The 17921-nt window shown below is 37.0% G+C and overlaps 1 protein-coding gene across 4 annotated transcripts in view; it reads left to right on the top strand.

Moving 5' to 3' along the window:
• Positions 1 to 17921, top strand: part of Atp8b4 (ATPase phospholipid transporting 8B4 (putative)) — a 246490-nt gene that overhangs the window by 28558 nt on the left and 200011 nt on the right. For all 4 annotated transcript variants that reach the window (XM_058584792.1, XM_046460874.2, XM_046460873.2 and 1 more), the window contains one exon: positions 16737 to 16795. In XM_058584792.1, coding sequence (XP_058440775.1) covers positions 16737 to 16795 — 59 coding nt within the window. The remainder of the gene's footprint in view (positions 1 to 16736; positions 16796 to 17921) is intronic.

Raw genomic sequence — 17921 nt, 5'->3', positions numbered from 1 at the left:
TATAGATATAGAGCACAGTTTTCATATCTCTGGTTGTATATAGAGTATATTCACACCATTCATGTCTTCATACATGTACTTAGGGTGATGATATCCATCTCATTCCTCCATCTTTTTTATCCACATGCCCCCTGCCTTTCCCTCCACCCCTTTGCCCTATCTAGAGTTCCTCCCATGCTCCCCCTCCCAACCCCACTATGAAACATCCTCCTTATATCAGAGAAAACATTTGGCATTTGGTTTTTTGGGAATGGCTAACTTCACTTAGCATTATATTCTCCAACTCCATCCATTTACCTGCAAATGCCATGATTTTATTCTCTTTTATTGCCGAGTAATATTCCATTGTGTATGTATACACCACATTTTTTTATCCATTCATCTATTGAAGGGCATCTAGGTTGGTTCCACAGTTTAGCTATTGTGAATTGTGCTGCTATAAACATTGATGTGGCTGTGTCCCTGTAGTATGCTGTTTTTAAGTCCTTTGGGTATAGACCGAGGAGTGGGATAGCTGGGTCAAATGGTGGTTCCATTCCCAGCTTTCCAAGGAATCTCCATACTGCTTTCCATATTGGCTGCACCAATTTACAGTCCCACCAGCAATGTATGGGTGCGCCTTTTCCCCCCGCATCCCCACGAACACTTATTGTTGTTTGTATTCTTAATAGGTGCCTTTCTGACTAGAGTGAGATGAAATCTTAGAGTAGTTTTGATTTTTTTCTAATTGCTAGAGATGTTGAACATTTTTTCATATATTTGTTGATTGATTGTATATCATCTTCTGAGAGGTATCTGTTCCGTTCCTTGTCCCATTTATTGATTGGGCTGTTTGTTTTTTTGTTGTTTAGCTTTTTAAATTCTTTATATACGCTAGAGATTAGTGCTCTATCTGATGTGCGAGTGGTAAAAATTTGTTCCCAAGATGTATTCTCTCTATTCACCTCACTTTTGCCAAGAAGAAGCTTTTTAGTTTGAGTCCATCCCATTTATTGATTCTTGATTTTAATTCTTGTGCTATAGGAGTCTTATTGAGGAAGCTAGGGCCTAATCCGACATGATGGAGATTTGGGCCTACTTTGTCTTCTAATAGGCGCAGTGTCTTTGGCTTAATTCCTAGGTCTTTGATCTACTTTGAGTTGAGTTTTGTGCATGGTGAGAGATAGAGGTTTAAGTTCATTTTGTTGCATATTGATTTCCAGTTTTCCCAGCACCATTTGTTGAAGAGGCTGTCTTTTCTCTAATGTATGTTTTTGGCACCTTGTTTAATACAAGATAACTGTAATTATGTGGGTTAGTCTCTGTGTCCTTTATTCTGTACCATTGGTCTACCAGTCTGTTTTGATGCCAATACCATGTTGTTTTTGTTACTATTGCTCTGTAATATAGTTTGAGATCTGCTAATCCTTGCTAAGGATTGCTTTAGCTATTATGGGTCTCTTATTTTTCCAGATGAATTTCATGACTGCTTTTTCTATTTCTATGAGAAATGTCATAGGGATTTTGATTGGAATAGCATTAAATCTGTATAGTGCTTTTGGTAATATGGTCATTTTGACAATATTAATTCTGCCTATCCAAGAACAAGGGAGATCTTTCCATCTTCTAAGGTCTTCTTTAATTTCTTTCTTTAGCATTCTGTAGTTTTCATTGTAGAGGTCTCTCACCTCTTTTATTAGGTTGAGTCCCAAATATTTTGTTTTATGAGGCTATTGTAAATTAGGTAGTTTTCCTCATTTCCCTTTCAGAAGATTTGTCACTGATAAACAGAAATGCCTTTGAGTTATGGGTGTTGATTTTTTATCCTGCTACTTTGCTGTATTCATTTGCTAGTTCTAGAAGTTTTCTGGTAAATTTTTGAGTGTTCTAGGTATAGAATCATATCGTTAGCAAAGAGAGCTAATTTGAGTTCTTCTTTTCCTATTCATATCCCTTTAATTTTTTTTTGTCTGTCTAATTGCTCTGGCCAGTGTTTAAAGAACTGTGTTAAATAGAAGTGGTGAAAGAGGATATATCCCTGTGTTGTTCCAGTTTTTATAGGGAATGCTTTCAATTTTTCTCTATTTAGAATGATGTTGGCCTAGGACTTAGCTTTTATGATGTTGAGATATGTTCCTGTTATCCCTAGTTTTTCTAGTGTTTTGAACATAAAGGGATGCTGTATTTTGTGGAATGCTTTTGCTGCATCAATTAAGATGATCGCATGATTCTTATCTTTAAGTTTATGGATGTGATGAATTATGTTTATTGATTTCTGTATGTTGAACCAACCTTGCATCCCTGAGATGAACCCCACTTGTTCAAGGTGCACTATCTTTTTGATGTTTTTGTATTTGATTTGCCAGAATTTTATTGAGAATTTTTATTATTTATATATATATATATATTGTAGTTGGACACGATACTTTCATTTTATTTATTTATTTTTATGTGGTGCTGAGGATTGAACCCTTGCACATGCTAGGTGAGCACTCTACTGCTGAGCCATAACCCCAACCCCTTATTGAGAATTTTTGCATCTATGTTCAGTAATGATATTGGTCTGAAGTTTTCTTTCTTTGATGTGTCTTTGCCTGGTTTTGGAATCAGGTGATATTGGCCTCATAGAATGAGTTTGGAAGTGCTCCCTCTTTTTCTGTTTCACAAAATAATTTGTAGAGTATAGGTATTAGTCCTTCTTTATAGGTCTTATAGAACTCAGCTGTGTATCCATCTGGTCCTGGGCTTTTCTTGGTTGGTAGGCTTCTGATGACATCTTTTATTTCCTTGCTTGAAATCTATCTGTTTAAATTGTGTGTAATATCCTGATTCCATTTGGGCAACTCATATGCCTCTAGAAATTTGTTGGTGCCTTCGATATTCTCTATTTTATTAGAGTACAAGCTTTGAAAATAATTTCTAATTATCTTCTGTATTTCTATAGTGTCTTTATGATGTTTCCTTTTTCATAATGTATGTAAAAGATTTGAATTTTCTCTTTCCTTCTCTTTGTTAGCATGGCTAAGGGTTTGCCAATTTTATTTATTTTTTTGGAAGAACCAACTTTTTGTTTTGTCAATTTTTTCAATTGTTTCAATTTCATTGATTTCAGCTCAGATTTTAATTATTTCCTGTCTTCTCCTGCTTTTGGTGTTGATTTGTTCTTCTTTTTCTAGGGCTTTGAGATGTAGTGTTAGGTCATTTATTTGTTGACTTTTTTTCTTTTAAGGAATGAACCCCATGCAATGAACTTTCCTCTTAGTAGTGCCTTCATAGTGTCCCAGAGATTTCGATATGTTGTATCAATATTCTCATTGCCTTTAAGAATTTTTTATCGCCTCATTGATATCTTTTGCAACCCATTGTTCATTCAGTAGCATATTATTTAGTCTCCAGGTTTTGGAGTAGTTTTTACTTTTTATTTTATCATTGATTTCTAATTTCATTCCATTATGATCTAATAGAATGCAGAGTAGCATCTCTACTTTTATGTATTTGTTAAGAGTTGCTTTGTTGCATAATATATGGTCTATTTTAGAGAAGGATCCATGTGCTACTGAGAAGAAAGTGTATTTGCTTGTTGAAGGATGAAATATTCTATATATGTCAGTTAAGTCTAAGTTATTGATTATGTTATTGAGTTCTATCGTTTCTTTGTTCAGCTTTTGTTTAGAAGATCTATCCAGTGGTGAAAGAAGTGTGTTAAAGTCTCACAGAATTATTGTGTTGTGGTCAATTTGACTCTTGAACTTGACAAGAGTTTTTTTGATGAACATAGAGGCTCCATTGTTTGGGGCATATATTTATAATAATTTTTATGTCTTGTTGTTGTATGGTTCCCATGAGCAGTATGAAATGTCCTTCTTTGTCCCTTTTGATTAACATTAGCCTAAAGTCTACTTCATTTGATACGAGGATGGAAACCCCTGCTTGCTTCCTCAGTCCATGTGACTGGTAAGATTTTTTCCCAACCTTTCACCTTCAGTCTGTGTGTCTTTTCCTATGAGATGAGTCTCTTGGAGGCAGCATATTGTTGGGTCTTTTTGTTTTAATCCAATTAGCTAGCTTATGTCTTTTGATTGGTGAGTTTAGGCCATTAACATTCAGGGTTATTATTGAGACATGACTTGTATTCCCAACCATTTTTGTTATTTAACTTGACTTGGTTTTTCCTTTGATTAGCTTTTCCTTTAGTATAATACCTCCTTCTGCTGATTTTCATTGTTGTTTTTTGCTGTCATTCTGGTCACTGATGTGGTCAATTAGTCGCTCGGCTACCTCAGTCGCAGCAGGTAGAGACGTGGAATTAACACACAGAGACGTGGAATCAACACACAGCTTATGAGAGAACTGCCAGGATACAAATCTCAAGTCATCATCCAGTAGCTCAGTTTATTTTTGGAATGCATACAATTGTTATAGGGTTCTAGTGGGGCATGCCCGTCAATCATACATGAGCAAGATAATATCCATAAGCCAATCATCTTATGCCTAATGTAACTATATTGCTATCTTGCTATCATCAGGAAGGGTCTTTATCCCTAGGGGAGGGGGCTTTCTAAGTTAGGAGTTTCATGCCTGAAGCTCCTGGCTATCAGTTTCCTGGCCCGGCAGCTTGGCAATACTAACCATAAGTGCTAAGGATGTGGTTTCACTAACGGCTCACTAGAGCAGAGCATCCCATCCTGCAGGTGTTCCTATCAGACCTGAACGAGTGTAGATTCTTTTTTTTTCTTTTCTTTTTTTTTATTGGTTGTTCAAAACATTACAAAACTCTTGACATATCATATTTCATACATTAGATTCAAGTGGGTTATGAACTCCCATTTTTACCCCAAATACAGATTGCAGAATCATGTCGGTTACACATCCACATTTTTAAATAATGCCATATTAGTAACTGTTGTATTCTACTACCTTTCCTATCCTCTACTATCCCCCCTCCCCTCCCATCTTCTCTCTCTACCCCATCTACTGTAATTCATTTCTCTCCTTGTTTTTTTTCCCATTCCCCTCATAACCTCTTATACGTAATTTTGTATAACAATGAGGGTCTCCTTCCATTTCCATGCAATTTCCCTTTTCTCTCCCTTTCCCTCCCACCTCATGTCTCTGTTTAATGTTAATCTTTTCCTCCTGCTCTTCCTCCCTCTCTGTTCTTAGTTGCTCTCATTATATCAAAGAAGAAATTTGGCATTTGTTTTTTAGGGATTGGCTAACTTCACTTAGCATAATATGCTCTAATTCCATCCATTTCCCTGCAAATTCCATGATTTTGTCATTTTTTTAGTGCTGCGTAATACTCCACTGTGTATAAATGCCACTTTTTTTTATCCATTCATCTATTGAAAGGCATCTGGGTTGGTTCCACAGTCTAGCTATTGTGAATTGTGCTGCTATGAACATTGATGTGGCAGTATCCCTGTAGTACGCTCTTTTAAGGTCTTCAGGGAATAGTCTGAGAAGGGCAATAGCTGGGTCAAATGGTGGTTCCATTCCCAGCTTTCCCAGGAATCTCCACACTGCTTTCCAAATTGGCCGCACCAATTTGCAGTCCCACCAGCAATGTACAAGAGTACCCTTTTCCCCACATCCTCGCCAGCACTTGTTGTTTTTTGACTTCATAATGGCTGCCAATCTTACTGGAGTGAGATGGTATCTTAGGGTGGTTTTGATTTGCATTTCTCTGACTGCTAGAGATGGTGAGCATTTTTTCATGTACTTGTTGATTGATTGTATGTCGTCCTCTGAGAAGTGTCTGTTCAGGTCCTTGGCCCATTTGTTGATTGGGTTATTTGTTATCTTATTGTTTAATTTTTTGAGTTCCTTGTATACTCTGGATATTAGGGCTCTATCTGAAGTGTGAGGAGTAAAAATTTGTTCCCAGGATGTAGGCTCCCTATTTACCTCTCTTATTGTTTCTTTTGCTGAGAAAAAACTTTTTAGTTTAAGTAAGTCCCATTTGTTGATTCTTGTTATTAACTCTTGTGCTATGGGTGTCCTATTAAGGAATTTGGAGCCCGACCCCACAATATGTAGATCGGAGCCAACTTTTTCTTCTATCAGATGCAGAGTCTCTGATTTGATACCAAGCTCCTTGATCCATTTTGAGTTACCTTTTGTGCATGGCGAGAGGAGGGGATTCAGTTTCATTTTGTTGCATATGGATTTCCAGTTTTCCCAGCACCATTTGTTGAAGATGCTATCCTTCCTCCATTGCATGCTTTTAGCCCCTTTATCAAATATAAGATAGTTGTAACTTTGTGGATTAGTCTCTGTGTCCTCTATTCTGTACCATTGGTCCACCCGCCTGTTTTGGTACCAGTACCATGCTGTTTTTGTTACTATTGCTCTGTAATATAGTTTGAAATCTGGTATCGCTATACAGCCTGATTCACACTTCCTGCTTAGAGTTGCTTTTGTTATTCTGAGTCTTTTATTTTTCCATATGAATTTCATGATTGCTTTATCTATTTCTACAAGAAATGCCGTTGGGATTTTGATTGGCATTGCATTGAACATATAGAGAACCTTTGGTAAAATCACCATTTTGATGATGTTAGTTCTGCCTATCCATGAACAGGGTATATTTTTCCATCTTGTAAGATCTTCTTCTATTTCTCTCTTTAGGGTTCTGTAGTTTTCATTGTATAAGTCTTTCACCTCTTTTGTTAGGTTGATTCCCAAGTATTTTATTTTTTTTGAGGATATTGTGAATGGGGTGTTTTTCCTCATTTCCGTTTCAGAAGAGCGTAGATTCTTCAAGCACTCTGAGCTGCTCATAACTGCTAGCTGCTAGCTGTAAACTGAAAGTTATTTTAACAGTTTTTCATTCCCTCTTCATAGAATATTTTGCCAAGGATGTTCTATAGTGCAGGTTTTCTAGCTGTAAATTCTTTTAACTTTTGTTATCATGGGAGGTTTTTATTTCATCATCTAATCTAAAGCTTAATTTTGCTGGATACAAAATTCTTGGTTAGTATCCATTTTCTTTCAGAGCTTGATATATGTTTTTCCAGTATCTTCTAGCTTTCAGAGTGGGCTTAAAAATCTGCAGATAACCTAATTGGTTTCCCCATGTATGTGATCTGATTCCTTTCTCTCATTGCTTTCAATATTCTCCTTATTCTGTATTTTAGGCATATTCCTTATAACGTGCTTGGTACATTTGGTGTCCTGTAAGCTTTTTGTATTGGATTTGTTCTTCAAGTTTGGAAAATTTTCTGATTTTATTTTATGTAATAGATTGTTCATTTCTTTGGTTTGGAACTCTATGCCTTCCCCTACTTTAATAACTCTTAAATTTGGTCTGTTTATGCTCTCCCATATTTCTTGAATGTTCTGTTCATGGTTTATTACCAATTTCACTGTGTGGTCTACATTCTTTTCAAGATTATATATTTTGTCTTCATTGTCTGAGGTCCTGTCTTCCAAGTGGTCTAATCTGTTGGTGATGCTTTCAATTGAGCTTTTAATTTGGTTTATTGTTTCTTTCATTTCAAGGATTTCTGTTTGGTTTTTCTTTAGAAGCTCTATCTCCTTATTGAAGTCATCTTTTGCTTCCTGTATTTGCTTATGTAGCTCTTTGCCAAAATGATCTTTTGCTGCCTGTATTTGTTCTCTTATTTCATCCTTTAATTCACAGAACATTTTAATTATGTACATCCTGAACTCCTCTGTCATTTCATCTGCTGTGCTAGCCATGGATTCTAATAATGTGGTGTCTTGATTTGTTTGGGGCATTTTCTTCCCTTGTCTTTTCATGTTGCTCGTGTGTCTTCCTTTCTAACTCTATGGATCCGAAGCATTACCGTTTTTACCCTTTAGGCTTATAGTGGCCCTGTAGGGCCTCACCTGGCTATCTGGTGTTCTAAACTGATAGTTGCCCCGACTAAAAATGGCGATGGAGGTGACCCAAGATGGATGCTGCTGCTTTTACAGATGGGGTGTTGGGTTGGTTGTGGGGAGCCAGGTGATGGCGTTGTTTGATGCGTTCAGAGATGAGCAGTGTGGCTTGCAGTGTTGTGGCTATTGGCTTTCTTCAGAGCCTGTGATGTCCCCAGGTGTAAACAGGTTACCTTGAGTGGGAACTATGGCAGTAGCTGTGGAGTCCCAAGATGAAGGACCAAGTTGGTAGATGGGGGTCCACACAGGAGTGGCAGCTGGAGTTCCTGTGTGTAGTTAGCAGCTGAGTGTCCTTCATGTGAGCAGTGTCTGGGATTTCTGCAGCTGATGCTGGTCGTCCCACTAAGGCACTTGTGAGACCTGGGTGGGCAAGTAGTGGGGAGTCGAAAGTCCTTTTCTAATGCTGCTTGCTTATTGGGGCCTCATGGCAAGGCGGCTGTGATGCCCGTGTGGGATCAGCTTGGAGGGGTCCTCTATCACTCTCAGCAAAGCAGTGTTCCCACTAGTTGAGACCCATGTCACGGAGTGACACAGAATGCTGTTTCCCTCTGGCCCTCCATCTTGGATCCCCCTTGAGCTGCCCTGTTTTCATGACTGTATTTTTCCCCATCTTAGTCCTCAAGCACATTTCTTTTCAGTAAACACAGCTGCTTAGCTTGGAAAAGGTGCATGGCAAAACAGCCTAGCACACTCTGGTGTGTATACAGCCACATAAGTTCCTTTCAGATCTGCCTGGCATGGGTGGGACATGTTTGGCCACCCATCTGGACTTGACCTTTTTTTTCCTCTGCTTTCCTGTGGTTTTCTGGATCTCTTCTTTGCTTCCTTGCTGTGCTTGTATTTGTGGGCATGCCTACCCTTTGAAGGCAACTGCTGAGTTGTCTTTGTTATTCTTTCACTGACTAGAGTAGAGCCTCCCAAAAGAGCTCAATAAATATTTCTGTAATAAATCACTTTCTCTTGACTCCAGCAATGTTAATTTGCCACACAGATTCAGGGAGCTGAGATACAGAACCAATATGTACTAAAGAAACTCAATTTGTAGCTCCATCCATCTTAAGATGACAAACATCTCTCTTTAGAGAAAGCATTCTGATTCTGGCCCAGTCCATAAAACTGCCTTCTCTTTCTCAAATTGTAAAAGAATGTGAAATTAAAACAGCAAAGTAAAACTTGCACATGTAATAAGGGCTTCAAAGAAAGAAGTCAGCTGTGAACAGGGCTTTGGGAGAGCATCCTCAGCTAGGACTGCCCCAAAGTCTCCAAAGAGGGGCCAGAGGATTCCTACAGGAAGTCCTCCACAGTGGAGTAGAGTCCAGGACTGGAAATGAGTGAGATATAAGAAGCCACTGGGCCACAAGGTTAACTGGAATGGGTATGTGTGTGTATGTGTGCGTACCATTTGAAGAACATCCCCGAATATTACATCCCATGAGAGAGGCCCCTCTCACCTTGACCTCTGGTCTCAGGCACACACCAATTTGTAGTTTCCCAGTCATCTCTGCATGGTATCATCTACCATCTCCTTATACCCAGAATTGCTGCCAACCATCTTTTACAGGGAAGACAGTTCTGGGTTTGAATTCTGACTCTCTTGTATCATCTTTCAAGGTCTTTCTTTCCCTATCTGTAGGGTGAGACTTAATAATAGTTTGGAGGATACATGAAATAATGCATTCAGATATTTCATAAAATATCTAGCTTTTGATAAGTGTTTAATAAACATTAGATATTATTATTATTATTATTAGTAGTAGTAGTATAGTGAGTCAAATCCCCAGTTATGAATCTATACTTATTATTTGTATATTTATAGGAAGCTAAATGCTGAGGACTTATCTAAGGATTTTATTGATTTCACTTGTAATTTATATAATTCAGTTCATTATTCTAGAAGAAGAATGAATTAATAAAAATTTTATATTTCTCTGTGAAGCTATCATAAGCCATGGAAGGAATAAAGTGCCTAATAAATCAAATTTTCCAACTATCTGGACTTGATGAGCAAATTGGCTTAGCCAAGAAGAAAACAAACCCAAGGCCCTTTCATATTTGTTTGAATTCCCTAACTTTGTTTCCAAGCTCTTTTGTGGGGACAAGAATAAAAAAAAAATTGTGGGAAGATTTTTTTTCCCTTTAATTATCTTTAGTTTTCAACTTAAATGTCAATAAGTCCCAGAAGCTGCAGGTCACCACTGGGATTCAATAGGAAACCCCAATTCAAGACACATAGTTTTCAATTGTATCAGAATGTGTTCTTGGAATCAAATCAGAAAATCTTGGAGTCTGGGGAACTCTTTTCTTTAAAGCTCTCCCCACTCATTGTTTTCCCCTCATGTCTTTAATGAATTGGTCTGGCTTCCATCCACATAGACCAGATTGTGAATAATGAAAGAAAATTAAGAAAGGAAAAAACTGAAGTTATTGATTTAGCTTGGGGGAATTTTTTCCCCCTGAGATTTCTGACCCAAACCCCGCAAATCAACAACAATCCCAAACCCCAAATGACACACCGTGTTTAGAGACAATCTTCAGTACCAACCTTGCTCAAGAAATGGTTGTCTGTGCTATCAGGGTTTTACATAGGGGGCCCTGAATTCTCCATAGCACTTTATCATTTCATGATTTGGGGGGTCTAAAGCCAAGTGCCTGAAGGCTGTCTTCTAAACCACATTTTGTGAAGGACAAAATGCTCTGGAGTTAATTGAAGAAAGACAGTGTGTTTATTAATGAGGGACTGATGCTTGCTGTGGTCACTCCTGGGTCCAGTGGAAGCCTCCCAAATCTTTCCTTTTCCTCTTGGTCTTGTTAGCAAAGGCCCTGCTTTCATTAACTGGCCTTAAATAGTAAGGTGTTATGAATTGTTCACAGACAAACCAATAATTTAAAAAAAAGACACAAATGAGCTGTTTTCTTTTGCCTACTGGAAGTGGAAGATGAATAATGCATAATTCATTACATTATGATGGAGAAGAGCCCAGATGAGCAGTTGGGTGTTGCCTTCATGGACCTGGAGTAGAATCAATGGGCATTTGCCAATTTCCACTAAAAATATTCAGAAAATTACTTTAAGATCCTCTCGGGCGATAATAATATAAGCAACTATAAGACTGGCTATCCAAGCTTGGGTGATTTTCTTTTTTCATCTATTTTCTATGTTTTATTTATTTATTTTTTGAAGAAAGAATTTTCTGGTATTTTTCTGTTTATAAAGGGCTTCCCACACATTTCCTCATTTAATGGTTATGACCCATAGTGGTGTTATTTTACTGAGAAATCATAGGTCAGGAGAGGTTATGAGTTAGTGTACTTCAGGCCTCTTTTCTCAAGATCCAGGCTGATTTTTCTTATCTGAGGGCTCTTTCATCAAGCTCTCACTTTTATGGGTGCTAAAAATCTTTCCTATAAAGGAACAGCATCTTAATTGCAGTTATTATTTTCCAGCAGGTAGTGTTAGGTTTCTATCACCTTTTGAACTTGTTTTTTTTTTTTTAAGTGATCTGCTAACATTTTTGGATGTGCTAGAGGTATCTCTCTTCCAAATTGAAAGACAAGCCAAGTGAACACAGATTAAAAAAAAAATCTTGAACTCAGAGTGACATTAACAAACCATCAGCTCTATCATGATATAAGAGACCATAGGATGGTAATTCTGAGACCAGGTTATTCTTTTTGGTAAATGATCCCTAACATTTTACTGATTCATAAGTAACCACTTCCTTAAATAAATGAGTTATCCTTATGTAGTTATCTTGGAGAATGTAACAGGAAGCACATGGGATCAAAGATAAGCAGTCTATGAGTGCTTCATTGATATTTAATTGGTTGAGGAAGACATCAAATTATATTGGTTTTCATATTTTTACAATGTTTTTTCCATTTCCATCATCTGTGTGGAGTAGGACTTTGAAGGCATTACTTATTTTTCTATATTCTGAAGCAGATTCAAAACAAGGTCAAGAAAATTCTATCTGATGGCTGATTCTTGGGTAGGTCCCTGGGATGGTGAACGATGGTGTCCCTTCCAGATACCTGCCTTTGTTCCTCAGTTGACACAGAGGTGTAACCTTACTTCCAACCGATCTTCTGTCTTGTACTTAGCAACACAACACAGCCACTCTCCAGGTACTTTTCAGGAAATGTTGAAGCTCATGGTCACATAATATTTAGCACAAGTGAATTTGAGAGAAATAATGATTAGAATAAATGATTGAAGGACATTCAGTTCATTTATTCATCCAAAGATCCTACAATATGCTACTGGATTTAATCAGATCAGCAGAGAATGAGTACAGGGACACTATTGGTCCTTTCGAATTGAGTTTTGGTATGACATCTTATAGGGCTGTTATAAAACAGAGCTCTAAAAATCTTATTTTTATTTTCTTTGTACCAATGACTTCTTTGTGAGATGTTCTTAGAGAAATTAATGTCTGAGCCAAGAATAGGTAGTACTTTTACTTTTTCCAAAAAATTGATTTTGTGAGATAAAGGGCACTAGACAATTCTTCTTCCTTACAGAATTTACGCTCCATCTTGGGCAGGTATGTGGGTTATCCTATTTTGCATTTTTATTATCATTCTTGACTATGGTTAATCACCACCCTTGCTTCTACATTTTTTACTCTACTTTTAAAATTTAAAATAAATTTAAATTAATCATAAAGTTTCATTCAGAAAGACAACTTTTTTTCTGTTGTACATTCTTGAAAAGTTATTCTTAGATGTAAATATTCTTGCAGGTCTGAAAATGTCTTTATTTTCCCTTCATACTTGATTGTTTGCTTTCCTGGATATCAGCTTCTAAGTTCAAATTCATCTCTAATTAAACCTGAAAGGCATCACTCCAAGTCTTCTAGCATCTTTGTTGCTGATGAAAAATTTCATGTTGGTCTGATTCTTATGTCTCTGGGCTTAACCAGTTTTTTTCCCCTTCTGAGAGATTTGAGGATCACCTCCTGGTCTTCAGAGCTAAAAATTTTATGAAGATTTGTGGGCCTGTTTCCATTCGTCCTGATTGTCATTTAATGGCCCTTTCACTTTGGAGAGTTATGGCTTACTCTAGTGCAGAGTTCTTTGTTTATTTGATTATGTCTTCCTGTCCATTGCCTGTGTTCCACTCCCTCAAGTTTTCTTTTCACATTTTCCTTTTCTTTGTCATGTCAATATATATTTTAAGAAATTTCTTTAATCTTATCTATTCTTGTTTGTTTATTAAATATCTTTAATTTCCAAGAATTCACTCTTGTTTCCTTTGTATCAGCTTGTTTTTGTTTCATGGGTGATATGTCTTCTTATATATCTTCAAGGTACTAATTAGAATTAGAAAAAATCAATCCCCTCTCCACCTGTCTTCAGCATTATCTCTTTCTCTAGGATCCTTTTCTAAAAAAATTGTGCTGATTTTTTTTTTTTTTTAGCTATCTGGTGACTTTTGATTACTGGTTTATATTTTTAAGTGAAGAACTGGCTAGGCTAGTTCAGTTGCAAAGTTCTTTTTCTTTATTAGTCCTTTCCTTTAAATAGGAAGATCAGAGAGTAGCCAGCTGTCAGGCTTTTCTATGGGAATGGCAGGAGTCTGGAAAATTCCATGACTGGCAGGCTTTATTAAAATCTACTATAGCTATTGTAGAGGGTCAGAGCTGCTTGTCTCTTAGGCCTGTGCACCCACTCTTGGTTTCCTCCTCTGGTATGTTGGGCAAAAGAGGGAGTGTGGGAAGGACTATCTGGGTCCAGTATTATACAATTACTCTGATGACATTCCAAAAGTAAGGTAATAATATAATTTATTATTCACATTGAGACACTTTGAGAAGAAAGGGGACCCTATCAATTATTTCACAAAGGTAATAGGCCTAGATTTGTACTGTCACCCTGTCTATAATACACTCTCAATTTTTATACTTACTGACTCTGAATTTGGGCTGCTCTGGGGGCTCTCCTGGGAAGATCATTCTTCTAATTCTGTTGCTGGAGTTATTCCTATCTTTTTAATTTCTCAGTCATAATGATTCATTTACTTTCTAATTTATTTTCTGAGCTTTCTTAAAAATTTATGAACCTCTGCTAGCCATACTTTTGCTTTGTAGCACTGTTCTGTCTTTATTCTTAAAAAACATTTTCTGTTATTTCATTGGGACTTGAGAAGTTAGGCAGGTAAAGAGCATACTTATTTTTCCATTTTAAATGGGAAGACCTTGTATCTCTTTGACTGTACTTTATCCTTGGTGATATACCAGGTTTTTAAAAATGATTTTTATATTTTATATTTAAAAAGTGATCCTCATATCTCACTTTTCTTCTTTTTGGAGTCACACAAATTTATTGATAATTGTTCAGGGGTGAGTTTATGCGGGTCGTTCACAAACCCCATGGTGACCACTTTCCTATTGAGATTACATCTGGAAAGTCCCATGATGCCTATGAGATATTGGTTTAAGTCACAGAACCACTAAGCCATTCTCACTGGGAGTTGTTGCTAGAGTTTATTTCTACTTTCCTTTCTTGTAGGATGTGAGTTATTGTCATGAAGGGTTTATATCCCCTCATATATTCTGGTAGCATATAAAAGAAAGTTAATCCCTGCAAAGATAATTCAGGTTTAGCATAGTTAAGTTAAAGGCAGAAAGGTGGAGGGATTTAGAACCAAAGTGAGAATTTTGCAGAGCTTAGTGAAGTAATGTGAAATCTGCCAGAATTAATCATAAATGTTCATTCAGAAAGACAGTAATTACTGGAAATATAGAAGCAAAGATTAAGACTTAATCATAAGGATTTAGAACCAAAAAAAGAGGACTGTTAGCTCCAACCAGATCTTATGGGACAAGGGCAATCTTGGACACCAAACTGACCCATCATAGAAATTACTTGGTCACTTTTGTGGGAGGGCTGGTCCCAATCCTTGTAGAGTGTGGTTTCATATAGTCACTGGATAAATGGCTCCTACTTACCTCATAGAGTAAAGATTCTGGTATTTAAAGTAGGTAAAATTAGGTATGGAACTTCCTGTTCTTGGATGTGCATCATACAAATGTAAAATTTGAAAATTATCACCATCTGAATGTGCATGGTCTAAGCTAAGGCCAATTAATATTCAAATTAGTATATAAGATTTTTGGTTTTTTACTTAGAGCCAAAGTTAATTCATAAATTAGATGCCCCATATCAGTGGGCCAAGTTAACTTTTCACCTCCACCCTACCAATAATATCCATTGTTTTCCTGTCATCTGTTTCACTACTCCTGGGTTAAGATAGGGATGTATAAATAAATTATCTAGATTTTTAAGCTTTTAAATAATTTCATCCTCTGAAATACCATTTTGGGCTTTTGAGTTTTTTGCTCTTTGTGGAGAATCAGAAAAAAGAATTGTTCTTTCATAGTTAGGTTTTTTTTTTTTTTGGTTGGTTGGTTGGTTGAGGGATTGCTTCCTGGTGGGTTCTGGATTTTAGAGTCATCCACATCAGGGGTGGGCCCACTCAGGTGTTGTCAGCTGTTGACCTCAGTCCAATATTGTTCTTATCAGCAATTAGGTGAGTCAGACTAGAAAACAGGAACAATCACAGGGCCTGACTACTCATAGGCAAAAAGGAAACCACATAGGTGGGTGCCAAGCAAACAAAACACCCCACAGATGGTAGAAACCCAAGTGTCACCTTGAAAACAGGGTGTCATGTGTCAGGAGCAAGCTCGAGAGGTGACCTTCAGGTTTGGAAGATGAGCCACAGGAGCCAAAGAAACATTTAGATTCTTCCTGGACTTCCTGGAAAAATTAGTTCTTACAATTCATGGTGTCTGGCATGCAGAGGGCGGTGCTAAAGTCTAAGTGTTTTCTTTCTTTCTCTCTTCATCTCGCTCATCTTTTTCTTTTTCCTTCTGCTTGCAGCTCTACTCTGTCCTCTTGGTTTGCCTTCCTCAGCCCTGACATGTGCCTGCAAGTTACTTTCCACCCTCCAGATCTTCTTTGTCTCTGTGATTGTATGTACCTTCTATAAACTCTTCTCTCTACCCCTATACCTATACCTTTTACCTTGTCCTGTACTCAGTTAAAGAACTGTGGGATTAAGGAAATCCCAGGTGAGTGGGTTATGTCACTTACCATGAGAGGCCACCATTTGCATGGGTGAGAATTTTACTGACTCTTTTCTGATAGAACAAAGTTTATTCTATCAGAAACCTTTGTTCAACTCTGGTAGTAACTCTCCAAGTAAACACAAGACAAGAACTTGCTACCTTTACTATAAAACATGCACTGCTGGTATTTCTGGGCACTATTTTTTTTTTTTGCCCTTTACAAAATTTTATTTGTGCACTATCATAATCTTTGAGCTTATTGTTTTATTTTGTTATTTGTATTGGTGATTGCATTTGCTTTCTGAAGAGATTTTACTTTTTGGTTACTTCTAATTAAAGGTCTCAGTCTCTTAATTATATGACACTTTTGCTGTCTCACTTCTGTATGCTTCTATTTAGCTGTATTATATTTTGTAAAAAAAAAAAAAAAAACTCAAGGTACATTTGGTTTTCAGTGACTCCTTCTCCTTTAATAATGACCTGAAGTTAAGGAAAAAGGTCTTTGTGGAGTGGAAAGGACATAGGAACTGGAGGCACATAATGTTTTGCTTTATGTCGGGCATCAAAAAGACAATGAGAAACATTTCAGCTTTCCATTTTGAGACTTTCCAATGCAGGTTCCAATATTTAGGCTAGAAAAAGGCCATTGCCCTTCGATTTCAAAGAAAAGAATTCTTGTAATGTTGACAAGAAAGTAACCTGAAAGATTTTATTTTAATGAGTTATATATTGCTGAGGGCTTAAAATTTGATTTCATACCTGATTTTTCTTTCTCTTTAGAAGTGGAACGGATTGTAAAAGCTAATGACCGTGAATATAATGAAAAGTTCCAGTATGCGGTGAGTAAAACACACAGCATATACATGCTAGGGTAGGTCTGACCTTAAGGACTATAAGTGGGATCACGCCTTCTAGGACCTTATGACCTTACTATAAACTTTCTTTGTTGGCCTGTTTTAAAAGCAAGGTGACAGAAGTTTCCATAAATACATATTTTTGTAATGTTTACACACTTATTTCTCTTCTGCACTAAGACTGGTTGGTGTGCTTATTGGCTTTGTGAGATGATGAAATATCTTCTTTTTCAAGAATTGATAGTTCATTTGGTGCCCATTTGGTTTCAAGAACAATATGAAAATGGCCCTTTTTGATAGTATTTAGTGATGGAAATGGTAGTAGTGGCTGATAGTTGATGAATGGCATTTGAGGGATTTTTTTCTCAGTAATTCATGATGAATGTAGAAAAGTATATTTAGAATAAAGTTCCCAGGCTCCGGATAATTATATTTACAAAGTGAATGGTGAGGATCATTAGGTTCATTAGGCTTATACTGAACTACTTTTTCTTTTAAATGAGTTTTCTTCATTTATATAAGAAGTATTTATTAAGAGTCTACTAAGTGACTGGCACTGTTCTAGGAACTTGGGACACATTAATGAATGACTTTGTGAATTATATTATGGCCTCTCATAAATATTTTGTGATCTGTGTCTCAATATGAAGTTTCTACATTGAGTCTTTTAAAAGCTCTAACATGGGCAATTGGCAGAATCAATCACTTCTATAGGTGATACGTGGCCTACAAGACCTGCTATAATGTTGAGTGTGTCAGTGCATTTAATGAAAAAAAGTCTCCATTCAAAGAGGGGTTTGATGGCCATTAAAACAAAAATATGAGAGTCATGTGGGCAAACCTGGGCACTGGCCAGAGGATAGAGAGTTTTGGTCAAGGAACTTTGTAGTATTTTTTTCCTATGGGTGGGTCTTTTCCTGTATATATGGATGGATGCATTGGACAATATAGCTTGACACTATTAAATATGCAGCAGAGTTATCTAACACTTCTCTTTTCTCATTCTGTGCTAGTCACGAAAACTTGTGATTATAGTTTGATTTTCAGTGTAGGCTGCCCCACAGGGAGTCAGTATGCTGTTTCTATGACAGATTTTTCATTGTGAAACAAT

This window comes from Marmota monax, unplaced genomic scaffold (genome assembly GCF_021218885.2).
Source record: "Marmota monax isolate L192 unplaced genomic scaffold, Marmota_monax_Labrador192_F-V1.1 WCK01_AAM20220418_F8-fsc00001, whole genome shotgun sequence".
NCBI classification, from domain to species: Eukaryota; Metazoa; Chordata; class Mammalia; order Rodentia; family Sciuridae; genus Marmota; species Marmota monax.
This window is presented reverse-complemented; position numbering and strand designations above follow the sequence as displayed.